This window comes from Colias eurytheme, chromosome 12, assembly GCF_061535395.1.
Source record: "Colias eurytheme isolate Ceu_HAF_F1 chromosome 12, ilColEury1 Martin Lab GWU primary, whole genome shotgun sequence".
Classification (NCBI taxonomy): domain Eukaryota; kingdom Metazoa; phylum Arthropoda; class Insecta; order Lepidoptera; family Pieridae; genus Colias; species Colias eurytheme.
Window position 1 is genome coordinate 438,583 of NC_142991.1, and position 23,119 is coordinate 461,701.

The following is a 23,119-nucleotide window of genomic DNA, read 5'->3' on the forward strand; positions in this document are numbered from 1 at the left end:
TGTTTCCACCCATCACAATTACCAATTTCTTCACTCTTAAAACCATAAAATATTCTAATGGGAGTGATACACATTACTATTTTAAACGTAATAGTAACAAGATATATTTCATTTATTCAAAAGCTAGCGAAGGTACATAATATAGGGCCAAGTAAATAACAAAGCAAGCTTTATTTTAAATTAATATTTATATCATTCAATCTTTTTTATCCAAATAATAAAATTATTTTAAATCCATCTTGTTCAAAGAGAATCAAACTACATCACTATCAAAATTAAGCACAGTTAAATAAAAAACTTGACCTATATTTTTGGACGCGTTGCACCTTGATGCTCGAGTAAACCAAAATTATGTAAATACATATAATTTTAAAAATAAGACGTTTCAAAGTCAATCTCACAAATAAAGGTTGTTATTTTGCAAGACTAACCGTCAAATGTTATTTTAATCTGCTACATAATTGGAAAAACTTAACCTTCATTAAAAAAAAAAAACCGTTTATATATAAATAAATACATAATCATCAAAATAAATTGTACTGCAATATATAAAACGCATTTCAACATTATATTTGTACGATAATTAGTTAAAGAGCATTATAATAATATTAAATTCAACAACAACAACCAATTCCTATACGTTATGTATATTAAAAGATTGACCTATTATAAATTCGCTTTATATCACCAAAATTGACTGAGCCTTGTTTTTCAGTTTCACTTTCTCTAGAAGGCTTCTTATTTACGTGACCTTTGTTCTGTCACCGGCAGTCGACGTGACATTTGTGTAAACTGTTACGCAAATATAACAACATTCAATTTACATATTTAAAGTAACATATGGTATAGTGGACAATACTATGTGTTTTGATATTTTTAGACAACAACTTTTCTATTTTTACTGTGACTCTACCTCTACTATTTTTACTCTATCTCTACTCTTGATTGGGTTAAAAATTAAATTTACATTATTTTAATGCAAAGTATTCCGCTGCATCTGTCCGTACGCGACAAACTTAAAAACTATACTGCACCGATTTTCGATTTTAATATAGCTATAATTTTTTAAGTTTCAATCAATGCGAGCAAAGCCGCGGGCGGAACGCTAATTAAGCTAACGCAAACTATCATTCATATTATAATTTAGTAACATTAATGAGACTTTACCATTACCATAGAGTATCCTCCTTGGCGGGCGCCTCAGCTGATCCCCGTAAGCAGCATCAGGCTCAGAATCCGGCACACAGGTACCAATAATGATCCCCATGTCACCACGTCCGACACATCACCACACTGCACTACTCCACTCCACACAGCCTAATCTTGCATTGTTACAATGCAGGAAGTCGCAACTCGTATAGCGATACTACTGATAACTGACCGCTTATTACAATTTCCTTATTGTTCAATACAAAGTAATTTCACGCTTTACATAACCCGGAAAGCTTAGGTGTTCCAGAACAATAAACGATCTATAGATTTCGCTACGTGTCTTATTAGTTTTGTTTAAATTAAGAACGCACGTCCGCCTCGGACGGAGGCAGGACAACGAATGGTCACTATAGAGTATAGGTAGTAAGTACTTGGTAGCAAATCACCAGTGGTCTCCGGCACAACACTGGCACGCGCCACGTGACGTCACGAGTGCGTCAACCAGCCTCGTCTACACGTCCGCGTTCGAACAAATACATTACCATTTACCACTCCCTCATCACCGTAATGGAAGATACCGCATTACTGTGCACTAAAACGGCATCCTAAGGTCTTTGCACTCGTATAAGGAAAGCCCTAGTAGAGTGTACGTCAAATTAGTTTGAATGGTGTACTTGTTATAATGATCGAGGTATTTCCTGTATCAATGCAATTAGTATTTGAAATAGGAGATTTCTTACGTGACTAAATAGGTTCGAAAGGTGATGTGGTATGGCTTTTTTTATTTCTAATCCAAACAGTTTTATGTATTCTTATTAAATAATTAAATATACACATTTCGAGTAAACATATTTCCCTTCACTTTGAAGCTATAAGCATATTTGCTTGCTACTAGCGTTCTTGTATACACGGTTGGAACAATAAATAAAATTAATTGGATCTTTCGTCATTAGGTACTTCAATTTACTAATATTATATAACTCGATGGCCTCGAGCTTATAATATACCAACAAAGTCTAAACCAATATACACACTAGCTTCAAAGGCATTTCTAATTAAATTTTTACCTTCGCTAGAAAAACACACAGCCCATAGTATAGAGTGCGGGGTGTGAAAAGCAATAATGTATATATGGCAGTATAATAATCTTAATGGAATATTGATTGACCCGCCGGTGTGCATTCGCTCGCCGGGTCAGCGCATCTTGTGTGAGTCAAGCCAATGTAGTGTAACCCATTCTAGACAAAGCGTGTGCCAGTTTTTATGGTCAACTTCATTACTATAGACTTTGACAATAAGAAAATGGAACTTTACAGTAATATTAGCTAACCACCTAGAAAGAGCCTACTAGAGAACTACTAGAGTAGAATTATTAATTTATTAGCCTATTTTGAACACTAGAGAGGTTCCAAACTGTGTTGTAAGGAAAAGTTCTATAAAACATTTATTCTTGTCACAATAGCTTTGTTTTGATTAATTAATTTAATACGATATTAATCAAACAAATGATTAATGAATCACAAATAAAGATGAAAGAAAGCAATTGGTTCCAAACAATTATAATAAACTTCAAAATATTGAAACTTCTTCCGATAAAGAATAAGGTCAATCTCATAATATTCTATAATAACATTTTGTTATTGAAAATTTTTATTATCTGAAGTTCACTTAGACCGGATTAAACAACGTCGCATTTCATAATGAAATATTTGAAATAGTCTAGAAATATAAAGCGCCTTTTTGTTCAAAAACAAACGACGAAGTTTTAAATTTAATAAATGAAGAAAGGACATTATAATATGAAATGAGAGAGGAAATTTTGATGTTAGTACATTAAACAATACATTAACTTAATAAAAATTTAAATCTGATAACAAATTAAAACAATGAATAACTAAATAAAAATAAAAGATTGCTGCTTAAAATATCATACTAAAAAAGTCAATCAGAATTTTGGACATTATTAAAAAATGTTCCGATAAGAATTAAGAGCTTTCAATGTTTAATATGCAATCATACCTTTTTATATAAAAAAACACTTGATTGTGACAATGAAGTACTATACTAGAAATAACCAATAAAAGACCGATACACAACAGCAAACACAAATAAGAATGTCTTTAAAAATAGCTCAACTCCTGCAGTAATGTAACAAGCAAATGTTCCACGGTGAGGTTAGGTCGCAATCACTGAAACTGTAAGGTCACCTCAGCGGGTGGCAATAAAGAATACAACAAGGTGTAATAGCGCCTAACTATCGAAAGCGGCTTTGCATAATTACTTTGCTTTCAGTGACGGCCGTTCTTTCAAGGATATTGTGATTTGTGCCAATAGTAAGGAAAACAAGGATATATAACTTGCTTTTGAAGTTGTTAAAATATATAGAACTATACAGCATAATCAACACTATTATAGTAACGAAGTAACAAACTAATTGTGTAAGAAAGAAGCATTAGTATAGTAGGTAGTTCATGAAGAAGATAATATAGCAGGAAACTTAAGATAAGGAAATAACGTAAGAGAATGAGTCAGTGGGTAAATAAACAAGAAATTATGAATACAACTTATCTTCATATAAAGTATTCTTTTCATTCATTCTTCTAGAAAACTATTGGAAAACCCCGTCATAGGAGCGGGTCTTACTAAATTGTAAAGACTTCTCTAATTAATTTTACATGTAACTAAAAATGCACACGATCTAATAACTTGTGTAACTTCTAACCTAGCAATAAAGTCATCAATATATGCCCCATCAACAAAATTCCTTCATACATCACAAAACTTTTCAAAATCTTCAGAAATAACTTTACAACTCTACGATAATGTCAATACCAGTAGTGTCCCATTTCGCACCCGTCAAGTCAACGACCCCCAAACTTGCGCGTTTGGCACAAGCCATCACAAGCGTACGGGAACACAATTCAACCACGGCTCGTATAAGTGGGACGACAGCCGCGCTAGTTCACACGACATCCTACACAAACAGTGAACGAGCGTGTTCGTTTATATTCTGTCTTGTATTTATGAGGTGTTTAATTTCACCAAGTTTTCAAGTGTAATCACTTGTTCGAGAATTACTTTAAAAGTCTATTTTAGGAACGAAATTGTCAATTCTTGTATTACATGAACACAAAGTGGTACTCAAATAAGTCAAATATGAAAACTCAATTTGATTTTAATGCTTCAACAATTTCTTAAGATATCGTTAGAATTATTGTTAAACCTAGACCTTCTAAAACCTTCTAGAAATCAAAATCACATTCTATACATATAGTCGTAAAGGAAATCCATATTTCCCTTTGGATTTTCTATATTAAATTTAAATAAGAACTAATAAAACAGCACACGGAAATACCATGTCTTACCAATGACGTCTCGCGTTCACATTCATAAACAAAACTCTGATTTGTGTGGGAAGTTATATTTCTGACCAAAAATTTACGTCAAACTTTACATTCTATACAAAGCTATTTTAATATTACTTTTCTTTTTATAGGTCACGTGAAAAACATTCTTAAGCATAAAGAAGACATATTTTCATCATTTCCTACTTCCTATTCATGTTTTTTCTAAACTGTTTTAAGGGCCACGGTACTACGAATTTGACTGATAATTGCTTACTACATAATTTAAGTAAAACACACAATTTACAGGTATGTTTAATACATAATCACACCGATGTCTACAATTACTTTCCCACATACTTATCTCAAGACAAACAAACGCCATTATTAGCCACATTTATTACAAAGAAAGAACAAAAGCGATCATCGCCAACTTCGCACAAAAGACACCGAGCCTTCAGGACTATCGTGTACACAATTATGATCCTTACGCTTTGTGCTTTAGAGCCACAAATCTGTGTACCCTCGTCGCACCAATATCAAGGTCTATTGTGCAGAACTGATTGCTTCAATCCCGAGCTTGTCACGGTACATGATATGCCTCTCATCAAACTAAAATAGATAACAAAACTACCCAACTAAGAAAGTTGGCCTGATTAACTTTTGTATAGGGATACATACATGCGTAGAGCATCTTTTTAGCACTTAACATAATTAATCGTACTTACAAAAAGAAATAGTATAAATGAGGAAAAGAAATAGAAGAAAAATAGCGTCTTCGCCAACAGTTATAACCATTTCTCGTTTACAAGTCATGAAAGGAATTCATTTCAAGACATACCTAGAATACTGCCAATTATTTGTCTTGTAAGAGTTCGAGACACAATAAACCCAGACGGCATACAAGAACCGTTTGAAATTGTTAGCAAGAATTGTGAGGACTAAATAACAACCCAGCTCGTCGCGAACACAACAGGGACTATCGGATAATTTGAAATGTCGTTTAAACTTTTAACTCGCTTGGAAACCAATTAAGCCATTCCGCTGCTTCAGCACAAAACGTCCTTTCCTAGGTTCGTCAATTCAAGTAAAATTTATTACGGGTCGTTAACGATGATCGTTCCAAAAAAAGAATTTGAAATTCATTGAAGGAAAAGACACATGAAAACTAAACGACCAAGAGAAGCCAGAGTTACAGGTATGTATTTGGGAAAATCCTATCTAATAGGTTCGAGAGTAAACAATCCAAGTAAGACACTCAGACAGATCAGACACTCTGTAAGATAAACATAGTCTGAGTACGAAAAATGTAAAACCATTGTACTGTCTATACTTTATTTGTTTCAAATTTCTTTATTTAATTTTAATCCAATTTAAATTGGAAGAATAAATTGGCTGTTGAAATTAAAATAATACGATTTATAACACAGTTCCTACATGACAGAACTAATTTGTATAGAGCATGATAAATGTATAATATCCGATACTTCGTGCTATTGCGACTGAAAAAATTACATTTTCTAGTGCAATTTATCATACAGACGCCTCCTTGTGACTTGAGATAAATCAAAAGAATTTTAAAAGATTAACTAACTTTTTATCGCAATACTCCGTCTGAATTTCTTTGGAAGCTGTTTTTATCAATTCGTTTCAACTCAGTTAAGTGGTTACTTTTTTTAACTTCATATTATTTTACAAAATTGCATTTTTATTATAACATCGTTCTTACCAATTTTCGTAGCTGAAGCGATTTTCATGAGAGTAAACTTAACAAGGTGTTCAGTTTCGATTTCATTAATGTTTTTATTTACGTTTACTAACAGAGAAGTATAAAACTTTATCCAACAATTCCGTTACCTCAGTCCATCTACAGTACAAAGTTTATCGTCTGCCAAGCTCTACTTAACACAATTCTAGCATCTAGCTAAGGGGTTAACAAAAACAATTTGCAAGATCAATTGACCCGGATACGGTCCCCTGGAGCACCCCGCGGCCGGGGGCTCAATCAATGGCCAATTAACACATTTCTCAAACGACTTTTTGCTTTGGAAACTAATTGAACGACCTCAATTCGCAAAAGCCATTAATAGACTCTATTTGCTCTCGCTTTTGATTATTCCATAAGCTATTTAGATTATTCAATTAAGTCTAATGGAGTGAGAAAATCTGTAGACACGAGACACGTTCCAGCGCTATTCATTGAAAAGGTATCCGTTTTAATTAATATCGTGGAAAATTAATTCAATTGCACAATATGATATTATTCTTATTAAATAAAATAGCGTGATATTCGATATACTAATTGGATTTAAATTGGAATCGAACTATTCGTGACAGGATACCTTAATTAATATCAACGTAAATATAATTGAACTAAAATTTATTCAGTGTACGTAACATATGTGAAGGTTATTCAAATTATGTGGAAAATAACAAGGGTAGACCAACGACAAATAAACTTAACATTTATTTATTTGCATATTTGATTATTTAACTTTGATGTGATGTTCATCCACAACAACTTCATCATAATAGAAAGCAATCCATATCGCATATTTCACGGCTACACTGTTAACATCAAACACACAAACATATACGAGAACATTTCGCTGTTTACGACTCATTGTTTGACGTACTAATGGATTACACCGCACCACTGTGTACAAAGCAATCACCCAGCGTACATATGTTTGTTAAATAAATAAATTATCGACGGACTTCCTCGTATTTATAATAGTTTATTGAAACATTCGACTGAACGAAAGTTACTCATGCGTAGTTAAAACGATAAATGTATTTAACATCTGCAGCAGTAAAATTAAAATATGTATTTGCTTGAAAAAGTTTTGCAGCGTATAGGAAACGTAATTTTTAATTAACTCCTAATTAGATGTAAAATCCTTCCTCCTTAACCTCGTGGCAAGCAATAAATAATGAGGCTACTTCAAATGTAATCCAAAAGGGTATATTTTTTAGTAGGTATTATTAATGTTTTTGTTCGGACGCAAACACATTTTTATTGAAATTGAGAATCAATATTATAATGAATCTTGTTTAAAGACATGGAAATTACCGCGATCCGTGTCACGATAAACGCGAACATTATCTAGGAATTACGGAGCGGGCGTCAAACGCGTCCGCACGCAACGAGCGCCGGGCGGCGACTGAAAGCTTTCAGCTAGGTTCTACTGTTCTAAGCCTGGAGGCAGGAGGGGTGGAAAATTGCATACCAACTTCTACTGTTTTAATAATATATAATAGTACATCTACACGAACGTAAAGCATGATCAATTTACGCAAATGCATGTGTACTTTTCTCTTTTCTCTTTTATCATAAACGTTAAAAGTGCAATTTTATATTGAAAAAAATTGTATTTGGCAATGCACCGATAGTAATTCCCAATGGCTGTGTGCCAGTAAGCAATGCCAATGCACTGGTCTGTAGTTCGATACCCTTTAAACAATAACCCACATTCGAAGACGTACTAATTGAATTAGAAGTATGGTTTATATGTATTTCAGATTTTTAAAGTAAACATTTAAATATATCCTGGACTTTCCAGTTCGAGAATTTTTTTTTAACTCATAATGATCAGAACATCTACAAATGGTATTTCTTTCGATACTAAATATTATGAACAACATCATTTGAGGTGGAATTGTTTAAATTTTTATCAGTTTTTTATTGCATCAAGTATTTTGCAGACTGAGACTTACTTGAAAAGATAGGAAGAAAGAGTCGAGGTCCTTCCATGTACAATTTCAAGGCGTTACAAAGGAACTTATCGAGTCAGTCCACAACAAAATCCCGGAAAACAATAAACATACCAGGTACCGAGACTACGGCCACACCCGGCGTCGCTCGCGATCGATGCGGCTAGACGGCGCACCATCTAAGGATTTTACTATTTCAAAATAACCCGGAAGTGTTCGTTTCACGGAAAACTAACCTTTAATTCAATGAGAATAAGGACGATAATGCTTTGCATGAACACTGTCTAGACGGGAGACAGGACAAAAACTTGTTAAATATGTATGGCATAATAATACGAGTTCAGTTTCAGTTTAGTTAGTTGTATGGCATAATAATACGAGATATTATTTTTATAAATGTGAATATGATGCGAACCCTCTTCTATGTGGAAGGATAATGTACCCTTATCACGGTATTCTTATCACGAACACATTTATTAGGTTATCGTTTTAGTAGTAAATGTATTAGTGGCGAATTTTCAGTTTGTGTTATGAATTATTATTACTTATTTAGAACGACAAGTAGTGATGAGACAAAGACATGCTAATTGCAATATATGTATTTTTTGTTTCACATACATTTATCAAATTTCCACGATTCACAAACTAAAACAATGATGTACATTGTACAGTTCAACCTAGTCGCGATCTGGGCCGGCCCGCTATCCCGCACTTTACAAAATAAATGACCACGTTTAAAATAACTTACTATTGAAACCGCTTCCATATTTCTATAATTAGCACAAAAACCGGAACGAATGACAAAGCAAATGTAAACGACATTTCACTTATAAACAGTTATGTCTTCCCAAATATAGGTTCCTAACTGTATCGGTATTAACACGTTCCGAACGAATTTTTCTCAGAAAGAAAATCAACATTGAAATGATGTAAATATATTCCAACAGCGAGATCATACCGCCTTGTTCCGGGAAAACTGAATGGGAAAATAAGATATTTTTGCTCAAGTAAATACATGGTTATAAAACCAAAATACAACTATTTCATATGAAAATGTATGTTTTTTATGTATTCATAAGTAAAACTCAACCAATAAGAAGCTCTTTAGAATCTCCACATTATGGATATAAGAAATTTCCACATAGCATTTGCACACGACGTCGTCGATGATAACGTTACAACTGTTATGTAATAAATATATCCTTCCTTATATCAGCTAAACTGTAATCATGATAATAAACGAATAATGAATACTTAACTGAAGCCAAAAGTAAATAAATTATAGTTTCATAAATTACAGAGATAGGGTAATTTAAAAATCGCACTGCCTTACTTTGTTGACAAATTGTCCTCATTCATTACTGAAGACTCGAAACATACCTGTAAAGAACAAAATTATACGATTAATTCATGTAATTTTAAACATTAAGCGATTGGGAAAAGTTAATAAATATAAACCTTGAAACTTCTGTCAGAATTCGTTTCTAAAATAAATTCTGTCATTAAAATTAGAAGATATGAAATTTTGGTAGACTATTTTCCCTAAAATAGTAACGACAAGTCAACAACACAAATCTTAAGACCATTAGAAACAGAAAATTTCCATCTCACTGTGCAATAAAATCATAAAACGTCACTTCATCATACGTAACTTGCTTCTCATCATCTCTATATTTAATCGGTTTTACTGATAACACGTCAACGTTGCTTCGAATTGCAACTTCCAGAATGGTACTTAATCATCCTTGTTTTTATCTGATCGATTGACCCCATGTTATCGCCTATCGCTTGTAATATTTACGCGATACACCTCTATACAACCCATATCTAAATCCTGTCAAATAATATAACCTAAATATTTATCAACTTCCTAAAAATATTTGGAAAATTTTCGTGCGCAAGAAAAAAAATATTTGTAGAATATTAAAGAACCGGAAAATATAATATTATGACGAGGCGGTATTTGTATCTACATGTTTGGTTTTACCGAAGCGATACTTTCAACAGTTGGGCTACCCACGTCACCCACAGCCTAAAAAATAAAAAACCTATAAAAAGCTTTCAAAGAATTTAAGTCCCCATTGTCATAACAGGCATCAATATATGCATCTTATTCTATTGAAACTTGCTATTAGAAACTCAATCAAAATGCGTGATGTATGAAAAAATGACACATAAAACATAATTGTTATTAAATGACAAACAATATCTTCAATCTGGAGCTTCCCCACTTACTTCCGCCTAATCAAACAGTTATCAGTTAAGAGCATGACTAATATGACGACATCTGCACACGTAGAGTGATTCATGCAAAAAATTGTACAATTATTAATAATCACGTACACACCCTATTTCCATGAAGTAACTGTATACGTCACTGTATAATTATAATAATTCTAAGTAACCCGGCAATATTGTTATGCCAGGAATCAGGTTATTCAAATGACAAAGGGGTAGAAAAATAGTAGGTAAACGATCTATTCTCATTCCTAGCATCAAATTAATATTTTATTAAAAATCTGTCAAGTAGTTTTCAATGAGTATGACAAACGGTCGGTGTTAGATAGCCCATTTATCGAGAAAGGCTGGCTATAGGCTATACATATCTTTACGCTAAGACCAACAGTAGCGGAGCCAAGCGGGTGAAATCGCGAAGCGCAGCTAGTAATATATGATATGAGATAAATAAAAAGCAAACTCAAAACAAAACAAAACGCATGTAATCGAATTCGCGATGGTCTAGCGCATCTAAAAATAGCCAATTGCGACGGACATAGTAAATTGCATTAGCATGTGCGCACACGCAGTTGCACTCTCTTTTATAAATTTACTTTCTTTATTTAGTTCTGATTGTTCCATCTCAAACTGGTATGAGAGATGTTATCTCGAAAACAACGTCTTCGAGTTATCAAAGTACTTGATTCTTTTGAAATATATTTAAATTTTACATAACTCTTTTGACATTGGAAGCAATCTACTTGATCAATTTGGAAATTGCATTATTACAGCTTAATAATTAATTCTTATAGCAGTCGCTATTGCCGATATGTTTTCCACAGCGTAGATGAAAATTTCACCACTTTAGCGCATATTACACATACATAATATATGAAGAGTTTACGAAGTGATATATCGGTACTATCGTGCCATCTAAAACCAAAATTATCGCAAAATTAGGCAAACATAGGGACAGACCCAGACAGCGGGATGCGATTTTAAAACAAACAATTTTCAACCTGAAAACAGTCATACAATTGCTATACAATAACAACGCGCAAGGGCGTCCATTCCCGACAATCATCACAGATCATTATAATCTCAGAGCGGAGGGCCCTCCCGCGGCCGTTTAGCGCGTCTTTGTTCCAGCAAATTGCACGCAATTCCACGGCACCAGCTATACTATGTACCTACTATGTATTGTTGACCCCGATAGTTTCGACACTTTACTGGGGATTCTAAAATTTTAGTAAACGTTTTCGGGGAATAAGAGCGGAGATGTTATATAAGGTGCTAGTTTGCAGATAAACGCTCTATGAATTAGGCCACGAATATACCTATTACCTACTTTATAAGACAATTTTAGTGGAACTTCTCTTCGTGTAGACTGTATTTAGAATGGATGACCCGAACCGTGATCAAATTCTCTACTCTAGACCTTGCACACACAAATTGTCTCCCTCTTCCAAACTCAAACATTTATTTATTCAACAAGACTAGAAGTACTTTTGAACCGTCATTACATAGTTTTACCATTTACCACCGATTCGGAAAGCAGTTTCTACGGGGAAGCACCGTTAATAACTCCGCAGTACTCCAAACCCATTTAACCTAAATATTTCCACCGACCACAAGTTCGATGCTCCCAGCTGGCCAGGTTCATTGATTGTGAGGTCTAGACCTATCAGAGTTATTGCCCGATAGCCAGTCGCTAACGCACCGTTATCAGCTACTGATTTATGACGTTTGCTATTACTCTATCAATACTTGTTTATTTTTATAATTGGTTGTTTAAAAATTTAAAGAATTGGAAATATTCGATCATGATGCGGGTCGTTTTTGCTTCCTTCGTCGTACTGCAGCGACGCCTGAACGTTTAGCTTTAAACCATGGTCCCGTTCCGGCGATGAAATTACTTCTTCTAGGTATATCATCTATATTTTGGACAAATACGTGTGAAGTTTTGTTCTGTTTTTCAGATTGATTTCCGTTACGGAAAATTAGTAATTGATCACTGACTCGTGAGATCAAGCCTTTAAATCTCAACTGAGAATCGAATTCAGGATCTGACGATTCTAAATTAACGCTTTAAGCACTGTAATTAGGACATAGATTAAGCAAGTAGTGTTTAAGACGCATGGTATTGCTAGGGGAAGTCCCGTCAATCGATCACCTATACTAATAGCAAATATTATATAGATAAGATTTGTTAAATATTTTAGAATTATACCAACACAAGTATTTGTTTTGTTATTACTTTGATAATCGCGGAATAAAGCCTAGATTTCCTAGTGTTATATTACTTATATTCTAAATTACGAAACGTAAATAGAAAACAGCATTTAATCCGCACTTCTAAAACTTGTTTAAATATTTTCAGAAACTCGTAACTCTTGTACGAAATGGGAGACAAAATATAAAGAAATAGAACGTTTCTTTGAAAACATGCTTTTCATTTTATTTTCCTTTCTTGGCAGCCATATTAACCATCATTATTGTATTTCATTCCCTTTGTGCTACAGTATAATTAGTTGATCCATTAGTATCGATTTCTAGGTTACAGGTACAATATAATTGACTCAAATGTAACCTAATACGACGACCACTCAGCTTTCCGCCCGCGGCTTCGTCCGCGTTAACATGCGTACATGTGACATAACTAACCTCTATTTCAATTCTTCACGTTGAATTTTAAAGATAAGTTATTATTACCGTCCACTTTAAGTACCTATACCAATAATTAGTATAAATGCCAAAAATTTCAATTACCTATCTCCTCAATTACTTTAGAATTAATCAAAATAGGTTGATCTGTTTTCTCACATAATCGATGCATGTACGCATATAAAATATGAACACTAAATTTATTATATTATAATTCTTTCCGTTTCACAACAAATAGATTTGATTTGTTTCAAGTATTGTTATCTCCAATCACATTAATTTTACCTATAATTTTAATTCTATTGAAATAATGAACCATTCAATATTAGAAATAGACGGTGAATGGAGAACAAAACTGAAAACACTTGTTAGCTCAAAGTCGGACAAAGTCACGGCTGATCTAGACTACAGATTTAAATATTTTCATTTGATTGAATTTCAACTATTTTAATTAGCTTTATTAATACCTAGTTTGATCTTAAAAATAACATTTATTTTTAATGTTAGAAAAATGCAATTTTTAGTAATAATTTCAATGAGTAGATATTTACGTAGTTGTAAAATATGTAGCTCAATTATTTTCTCATGTCGTTAAAAATATTCTCAGAAATAAACAATACTATTCACATTAAAATAAATATAAATGTGGTTGTAGTTTTTGTATATTTTTCTGTAATATTTATATGCTAACGTTACATATTTATACGTTCGGAATCGGACATGAGTCAACGCCATCACGTTACCATACTGGAAATAATACCCCCTAAGCCCTCTGATTTCGATAATTTCCCACTTAAGACAGCCATATAGTCATGTGAAATACATAGATATTAATATATTTTAGGCCACTTGTTATTAAATTAAGATAGATCTAGACTTTCCAATTTACCTGAGCCGCGTGTTCTCTACAGATAACTTGTTCTCATAGTGTTACTAATCCACGCTATGTAGTGTGAAATTAATCAACAAACTGACAATCTAACCGCAGAAGGATTAACACTACTATAAATTGGATCTCGTCTAGCCTTGCGGTATAATTTAGGGCTTAGAATTCATCTTAATTATACATATTTAAAAATAACTGTACGAAGTAATATGCCTTTATGTTCTTAGCTTCTCATAATATCCCTTTAATTAGCGACATTTCTCATTACTTCTAATATAAGATTATTAAATTTAACTTGGATAAATTCGTGTAGGCTCGACATTAAGAACAAGTTAATTAATTGAAAAACTCAAGAAAAAAGTCTTTCACAAATAATAAGTCTGTCTGGGGCTTAGTAAATATAAAAAAAAATATATTATCAATATTCAGATTGTGCTAAACGACGCCTTAATGAAAATTTGATGAATTACGATCAAAAATAAAACATTAGGCATTTTAGATAAATTAATGAACGTATTAGAGCGTATACGCACTATGCGGGTAGCCGTCCGGCTGACCGCAAGCACAATAATGTACGTAATATTCATTTCTATGCGCACTGCGATGCGGCTACCGCAGACCGCACAGTGCGCATAGAAATGAATATCTATATATATAATAAAACTAAGTCGATAAAATGTGCGTGCCGATAAAACTTAAAAAGGAGTCCCGACACGATAAAGGGACTTATGTGGTGTGATAGCCCTTTATCCCCCCTCGAACAAGAAAGTTCCCGTTTTAATCTAAAGGGCATGTTTTTAAAGATATAAGGGACTTTCCGACCCTTCAACTTGGAAATTAAGTGCAGTGGCGCCATCTGTTATCGAATATTTGAACTTCGGAGACTATATTACACTCCAATAGACATAGTGTGTAGTCTCCATAGTTGTGAGCCATTGTAGCATGTGTAGTAGTGGCGCGAAATTTAAAATTCCAATTTCAATAAAATCTTAAATTTAAATTTTGTGTATTTATACGTCATTATTTAACGTATATTTTGGAGTTAAAGCGACATAATTTTAGTTATCCAAATTAATTCTCAAAATATTAAAAAATTTAGGTTTTTAAATTTCGCGCCTTTACTACATACGCTACGCTAGAAAGTTCCCGTTTTAATCTAAGGGCGTGTTTCTAAAGATATAAGGAACTTTCCAACCCTACATAGTGGCGCCATCTGTTATCGAATATTTGAACTTCATTCAGGACAACGATTGTTTGGGTTGCATTTCCAAAAGCGTTGCGAGCAAATTTCAATAAAGTCTTAAATTTAATTTGTTGCTATAATAAAGTTATTAAATTTTGTGTATTTGTACGTCATTAGCTAACTTATATTTTGGAGTTAAAGCGACATAATTTTAGTTATCCAAATTAGTTCTCAAAACCTTAAAAAATTTAGGTTTTAAAATTTCGCGCTTTTAGTACAAATGCTACCGCTATAGAACCTTTTATTATGGCGGACGATAGTGACCAGAATACTCTAGAAGGTGTGAGAGAGAAAATATTTTCAAATTTTCTCGAATATTCTAGAGCCTAGCTCTCTGAATATATAAGAGCCCGGTGTCGCTCACCAGAGTTAGTTTAATTTGAACAGCGAAACGAGCGATTTCAAAACGAAAATAAGAGAAGTTATCTGTGAGCCTTTATTTAGAAGTATCACGTGTGAGTATTTTTAATAGTGTGTTTAATTAACTCTCGATTTTGAAACGAAATAGAAATAAGTTATTTGTGGGTTTTTTTCGTGAAATTTCCCTATAATATTAACAACATGTAACCCATCAAACCCAAAACAGCTATGGGACTCTTTCAAAAGGAGTATGAGTGATGATATATTGTACCAAGTCCGACAAGCTAATCCTGAACTGACTATAGAATTCAATGACGAGATCTTCAATGAAACACTCATTCGCTTAGAAGATAAATGTTTAGCAATAAATAATCAAGCCTAAGTAGAACTTGGAATGCCAGCACCACAAAGAAATGCTTTTAGTGTGCTAAACTACGAAATTATGAAGGAAAAAAGTTACAACATCAATCAACTACTTGAATACAATGCTCACAACTCTCAATGACAATTAAAAAAAAGCTTACGACGTTATAATGAGCCGGATAAATAACGATATTGGTGGAATTATTTACTTGGACGCACCAGGAGGCACCGGTAAAACGTTTCTCATAAATCTAATACTGGCGGAAATACGTGCTAAAAAACTCATCGCACTGGCACTAGCATCATCTGGCATTGCAGCCACACTTATGGAAGGAGGACGATCTGCCCATTCTGCCTTACAACTACCATTGAATATAGCCGAACAACAATTCCCGGTATGTAAAATTTCAGGAAAATCTGGACGTGGTAAATTCTAAACCAAGCTAAAATTTTCATCTGGGATGAATGCACCATGGCCCATAAAAAATTTATAGAAGCCATGGACAGAACATTACAAGAATTGCGAAAAAACTCTGAAATAATGGGAGGAGCTCTACTCATACTCTCAGGAGATTTTCGACAAACACTTCCAGTTATTCCCAAGACAACATCAGAAGACGATATCAATGCATGCTTGAAAAAATCACATCTCTGGCTACAAGTCCAAATACTGCAATTAACAAAAAACATGAGAGTTGAATTATCAAGAGATGAAACAACAGCACAATTTGCTAAAATACTTTTACAAATCGGCGAAGGTACATACTACTGACCAAACGACCGGCCTCATTGAACTTAACAGTGATTTCTGTAATATAGCCACTACTGAAGACGAACTAATCGACAAAATTTATCCAAATATTATTCAGAACTATACTAATGCAGAGTGGTTATTTCAAAGAGCAATTTTGGCCACTAAAAATAATATTACTGAAGAAAATACCTGATGAAGAGAAAATATATAAATCGATCGACACGATGGTATCTATTGAAGAAAGTGTCAACTTCCTCACTGAATTTCTAAACTCTTTACAAGTACCAGGAATGCCATTACACTGCCTTCGTCTGAAAATTGGAACTCCAATCATACTACTCAGAAATCTCAACTCCCCAAAATTATGTAATGGAACTAGAATGATCGTAAAACAGCTATCGAATAATATCATTGAAGCTGAACTTATTTCTGGAAAGACCAAAGGACAGACAGTATTTATACCTAGAATACCACTGATCTCTTCGGAATTGCCATTTCAATTTAAAAGACTGTAGTTTCCAATAAAATTAACCTTTAGTTTTACAATTAACAAAGCGCAAGGACAAACTTTAAAATATTGTGGCATTAACCTCAAAGAATCCTGCTTCTCTCACGGTCAGCTATATGTAGCTTGCTTCAAGAGTAGGACATCCGAAAAATTTATGTATATATACTCCGGACAATAAAATGAAAAATGTTGTTTATAAACAAGTATTGTAAATAATGAGAAAACGTTTTCAATAAATTTTTTTTTACTTTTTACGTCATAGTTTATTTTTTTTATTTCGACTCTACCACGTCATCTCATATCAACTCCCGGGCGAAGCCGGGTTTTTTAGCTAGTTACGTACATAATTGTGCGGCTACCCGCAATGCGGCTACCCGCATAGTGCGTATACGCTCTTCGAGATAAGATAACGCACAAACTAAAAGTTCCGGGTTCGATGCGCGTCTAAACAAACTGATAAATCTATTTTATTAGAGCTAATGCCGTTAAGTGTGATAGCAGTCACGTGTATGCCCTTAGATAACTCGAGTTAAATTTTAAGTAAATAAATCGAACTTTAAATATGTATATGTACTTAAAGTAGGTAACTACCTAAATATTCAGATGACAATAAGCTATAGGTTGTGACGTCGTTGCTATTAGGGGAAGGATTATTAATTGATGTTTTGTTATGATCTATTAAAATTAATAATATCCAAGGAATTTGTTTGTATATATGTTTTTAATTTGATTGAATGATCACACGAGCCGAGCGAAAAATAAATACATTTTAAAATGCGGCCTGAATCTCGACGATAAATCGTGTAAAATTTTCTATGAAAAGAAAACTGATTTTAATTTTAAATGTTCAATAAAAGTTCTTATTTCTTTATTTTTGTTAAAAATACCTTCGATTCCATCAATGAAAATGTTTATGAACATCGGCTAACGCTCTCAGCTCGTGTCTAACACAATTAAGAGGCGCTAATTGATAACAAGTTGCTATGCGCAATTGTTTACACTGGAAAAACATTTCCGTAAAATTGTTGTTTGTTGTTTTTCTACTAGCTATACTTCAATTAAATTTTTAAATGTTTTAAAAGAAGAGACTCGTTCAGACTTATATGCCTAATATCTAGTATGTTTTGGAGGCTATATACATAGTACGTACCTATACAACATCACTGGTTGAAGAATACCTGTTCATTTTAATAAGTAGTTTACATGATTGTGCTCTTGTAAGCAGTGAAACTCTTTGCGTATACAAATTCGTCTGGACATTCTCCCTTCTTTTATAAAGAAACCACTGATCCCAACTTCATTCTACTAAGGACCACAACCAGACATTACTGGAAACTGAATATCATACAAATTGGGCAGTCGATTGCGCACGCGCAGACGGTTACAATTGGAACCGCAGCGAGCCGGTGACAGAGATGTTTCCTATTAGATAATACAAGAAAATGGTCATATAATGGACATTGAAGAAAGTCTTTGTCTTGTAATTATTGTGAAGTCATTCTACAATTATTGTTCACTTCTACAATACCTATAATAATAACTTACTAGCTAACTTTAACTGTAGCTAATTATTCTATTCATTTGAGCTTTTCACTTGCTATAGGTACTTAAAATAACAATATCAAAATTAAGTCAAGTAAGTTATGAACTCAATATCCACTCAGACAATTTCAATTAACCAAAAACCAATGAAACCAAGTTCAATATATATTTTTTAAATGAAGGCATTGTTTTATGTCCACAATGAACGGCGAAACAATTTACGAGCAAACAATGGGAACAAATTAATCGCGCGGATTCGAACCCGGCACCCGGCGACGAGACAATGCTGGCAACACTGGTTGACTTTGATGTGACAGCATCAATGGTGAAGGAAAATACAAATGTTGTGATATTAATTATGTTCAATTGAACACTGGTTAACGATAAGTACAGGGATCAAAGTACTTTAAATTTACGTAAAAAACTAAAAACATTGTATCCGTTATTAGACAACCATGAAAAAAAACTTAGTACATATATACGGTATACCTACGTGACAACTGACAACATACAAGGTAATGTGGTAATACGATAACTTAGCATTAAATATTTGATTAATTGCACAAAATTCACACTTGGCAGCTATATGACGATGACATTGACCGTCCGTTTGTTATGTGTATGTTTATTAGCTTCACGTGTATATTTGTTTGTAACCGACTTCTTTAGATTCGATTTTGACCCACTAAATACAGATTTAATTCAAACTTCGTATTATTATTCAAGGATCAGTGACAATGCAATAATTTCACGAGTTTAAGCGTGTTTTTAAAGTACCTACTTATATTTATTATTTTTCTGAATTCATAGATATTAGGTACACATCAATAAAATTGAAGTTTACTGATTAAAATTTACTGTTTGTTAAATTAAAAATAGGTAGGTATCTAAACTTCAATTTTATTGATGTGTACCTAATATCTATGAATTCAGCCGTTCTTTAGATAATACATAAATGGTGTAATTGTAAACAACATTAAATAAACCCATAACGTCTCAATAACTCAGTGACGTAACAAGATGGCCGCCGCAGAGCTGCAGCGAGCGATTTGGCAACACCGCGCTTGGCGCGCACCGGCCATTACCGCGCTTGCAATGTAATGTGGCGACACTCGACGGTCAATTGTTTTATCTGTGCCGGTTATGGGACACTGTCTGTAACTGATTTTGTTTATAACCATTTATAGGCTTTTAATTTTTATTGCATATTTACATTAATAGGTAGGTATAGATTGTCTAATCTAAAAATGAACGCCCTTCCACTAAACTTAATTGTTTCAATGTGTGAGGACAAATAATTATTGAACCACTTTTATATGTGTGCGCGCGGCGATTCTACTGCAAACTTTGACTTTCGCGCACTGATTTGTCAACTAATCGGGCGATCAGTTCAGGTGCCTAGCATTGTATGGCGGGGAGAGTGCGCTATGTACGGAATGACACGTCCGTTCTGTCGTGCATCGCGTCATTTATGCACTAGTTGGCCAACTGGTCCTGTCGTTCGGGCATGGACAGGACTGGAGGACTGAACGACCAATGAGGCAGACCAATTTGTGTGTATTGCGTCTATACACGTACTTTGAATGTGAGCGTAAACACAGTGGAGGGGCGTTCATTTTTAGATTAGACAATCTCTAGCCTACCTATATTATTTTTACTTGCTTGACACTTATAGTATTCGTCCTCAGTTTGAACTGGAGTTCGTATTTCGTAGAGATTCAAGAAGAATTATAGCCCTGGTTAAACTTATTAAGAACTTTAAGAGCCTTCAATAATAATATATCACCAGTCACCGCTAACTAATACATTGGTCCTTGAAGCCGGATCCAATCACATCCATCTATCGATTACAGTTAACTGCTTGAAAACGGAAGTTTAACACAAAAGAGCGTCATCGTCGGTCGACTGCACGTTTGTCTGTCACTATCCTCGCTACTGGCTACAGTGGATCGCCTTGACTGGCGCCTACTGTCCGCAAACACACAGTACAATAAACTTTATATACATTTACGCACATTGACTAACAATTACTACCTGTAAGTACTCGCAAATCAATTCCATTAAATATTTACATGGTTTATGCCTTGTTCGTAGATTCTTTATTGCAAGTCGTATAATGTTGAGCCGGTTTCTGGGGTTAGTTGCGCGTGAGAATATTAATTGATATCGAGTTAATTATAAATGCTCTATTGTGCTTAATCTAAAGGAAACTATACTATCTCACTGATCTATTCGTAGTCGTTAACGCACGCAACGAGGAAGCATGTCGTTTTCTTGTATAGCATAAAATAACGTTTGTTGTATTCTTTTACCGGAAAACTATTGTAAAAAAGCTAGAAAGACTCCGCTTTTCAGCTATTTCAAATATTGCAACTTCAATATTATTGCGACAAAAGCTCTTACGACCAAAATCGCACTATGACATAAAATTTCTTCTACAATTTCTTAACTAACCAAATACTTTTTGCACATTACTGATAAAAGCCGACTAAAAAACGCATTACATTATTCCGTAAATAAATAAATCATCGCATATTCAACAATTAACAGAACCCCAATCAGCATAATATCTAGGTAAAAACCATAAATTCAATACATATACCTTCATCAAACCGCCTTCACAATCACACACGCCTATATACCAGTACCTATGTATGTACCAACACCTATACACGTACATATAAGACACCAATATATATACGAGTACTTACTTATACACATACATAATATACCCATACCTATCTACACCTATACATAGATAGTACACAGGATGGTCGGCCAAAGACCCCACATTGTAACGTTTTCAGACAAGGACTTTATTGAGATAACTGGTTTTATTGCACTCGGCCTATGATCGGATCCTACGCAGTGATCATTTGCTAGATTATGCCCTCGGCGTCGTCCGCTTACGTAAAAAGACCTTACTCATGGATGACTGAATTGGTTAAATTGGCTCTTTATATATGTGTTAGTTATATAAACTTGGTACAAGTTTTGCTTAGCTTGAAGCTATTCCACTATATTTTTTATTGGACAATATTATTGGGTAGATAGAAAAGGGTCACTATTGACCCTTTCTACATCTCTTTCTCCGTTTCTACATCACGAATTACGCCAAAATAACACATTTTTCAAATAGGTTCACTCTTTTAGACCATTCAAAAATAGGGTACAATCTCCCTAAAGCATACCAATTACATTTCATACCCCACACTAACCATATCTCCTCTTTCATCCAACCCTTTGCATGACAACAGCAAACCAATCCTACATATTATAATGTACATATTTGTATCAACACACGCCTCGCCCCCCGTGTTTAATTGGCCATAACTTAGCATCTGGTAGCCCCCAGTGCTGAGTCATACGCGAGTCGACTGCCGTTTGTATGTCTGTATGTATACATGTGTTACTACAGTTTCAGGATATTCATATTACCCACTAAATGGCAAAGAGTGATATAAAGGGATTAATAGAGCATAGCGCCAAATCCCTGACCAATATTATCTGACAACACAACAATTTTCTGTAAAGAAATAAATATTCAGAAGTTTATTGAGCCAATTAATACGTAACTACGTGATACGTTCAGGAAAAATCCTTAAAAAAATCAAAACAATTTTCCAGGAAAGAAATATTATCTCGAACGCAATTATATCATAAACTATGATTATATTCAACATCCGCCGATACAATCTGCGCTTACGCTGACTAACCCGCATCATTAGTGTATAAAGATATACATATTATGTTGCAATATGTAATCATACACAAATTATGAACCGTACAATTATTCTAATAGATTTATATGATGTGTGTTTTCATATTGCAATGTCATTGGTAATTTATCGACAAATGTCTAAGAATAAGTATAAAACGTGCGTTTACTGCGCTGATAGCTACTATTAATCTAAAAGCTTTGTTTTTAGCATGGAATAAAGGTTTGGTTTCAGCATGCATGTGTATGGCATATGTGTTTGTACGGATATATAAAATTCAGCTGATTAGTTTAATCTTGTCTTATAATTATACAAGGTGAATAACATTATACCTATACATAGTATCTACGTATACTAACATTCTAAAATTTGTTTTTTTGTTTGAACGCTAATGTCAGGAACTGCTAGTTCAAATTGAAAAATTATTTATGCTGGATAGTCTATTTATCGAGGAAGGCTATAGTTTATTATAAAACCATATTCCCGTTCAATTCTGTTATATTATAAAACTAAATCAATTCAGATAATAAAATCCATCTCCTCTATTAATTTATCGAGGAAACTTTCATTATACCATCGACACTCGACACCAACACACAGGGTTATCACAAATGACACACCTCATGACTGTAACACTTCATTCGTGGCCACAA

The 23,119-nt window shown here is 33.8% G+C and overlaps 1 protein-coding gene across 5 annotated transcripts in view; it reads right to left on the reverse strand.

The window, feature by feature from the left end:
• LOC149903731 (E3 ubiquitin-protein ligase znrf2) overlaps positions 1-23,119 on the reverse strand; it is a 108,339-nt gene that overhangs the window by 15,765 nt on the left and 69,455 nt on the right. The window contains exon 1 of one of the 5 annotated variants that reach the window (XM_090107770.1): positions 1,174-1,542. The exons of 3 other annotated variants lie outside the window; for them this stretch is intronic. In XM_090107770.1, coding sequence (XP_089963896.1) covers positions 1,174-1,267 — 94 coding nt within the window. In that variant the 5' untranslated portion in view covers positions 1,268-1,542. Of the gene's footprint in view, positions 1-1,167; positions 1,543-23,119 lie in introns of those variants that run through there. One more of the 5 variants, XM_090107769.1, reaches the window with a different exon arrangement.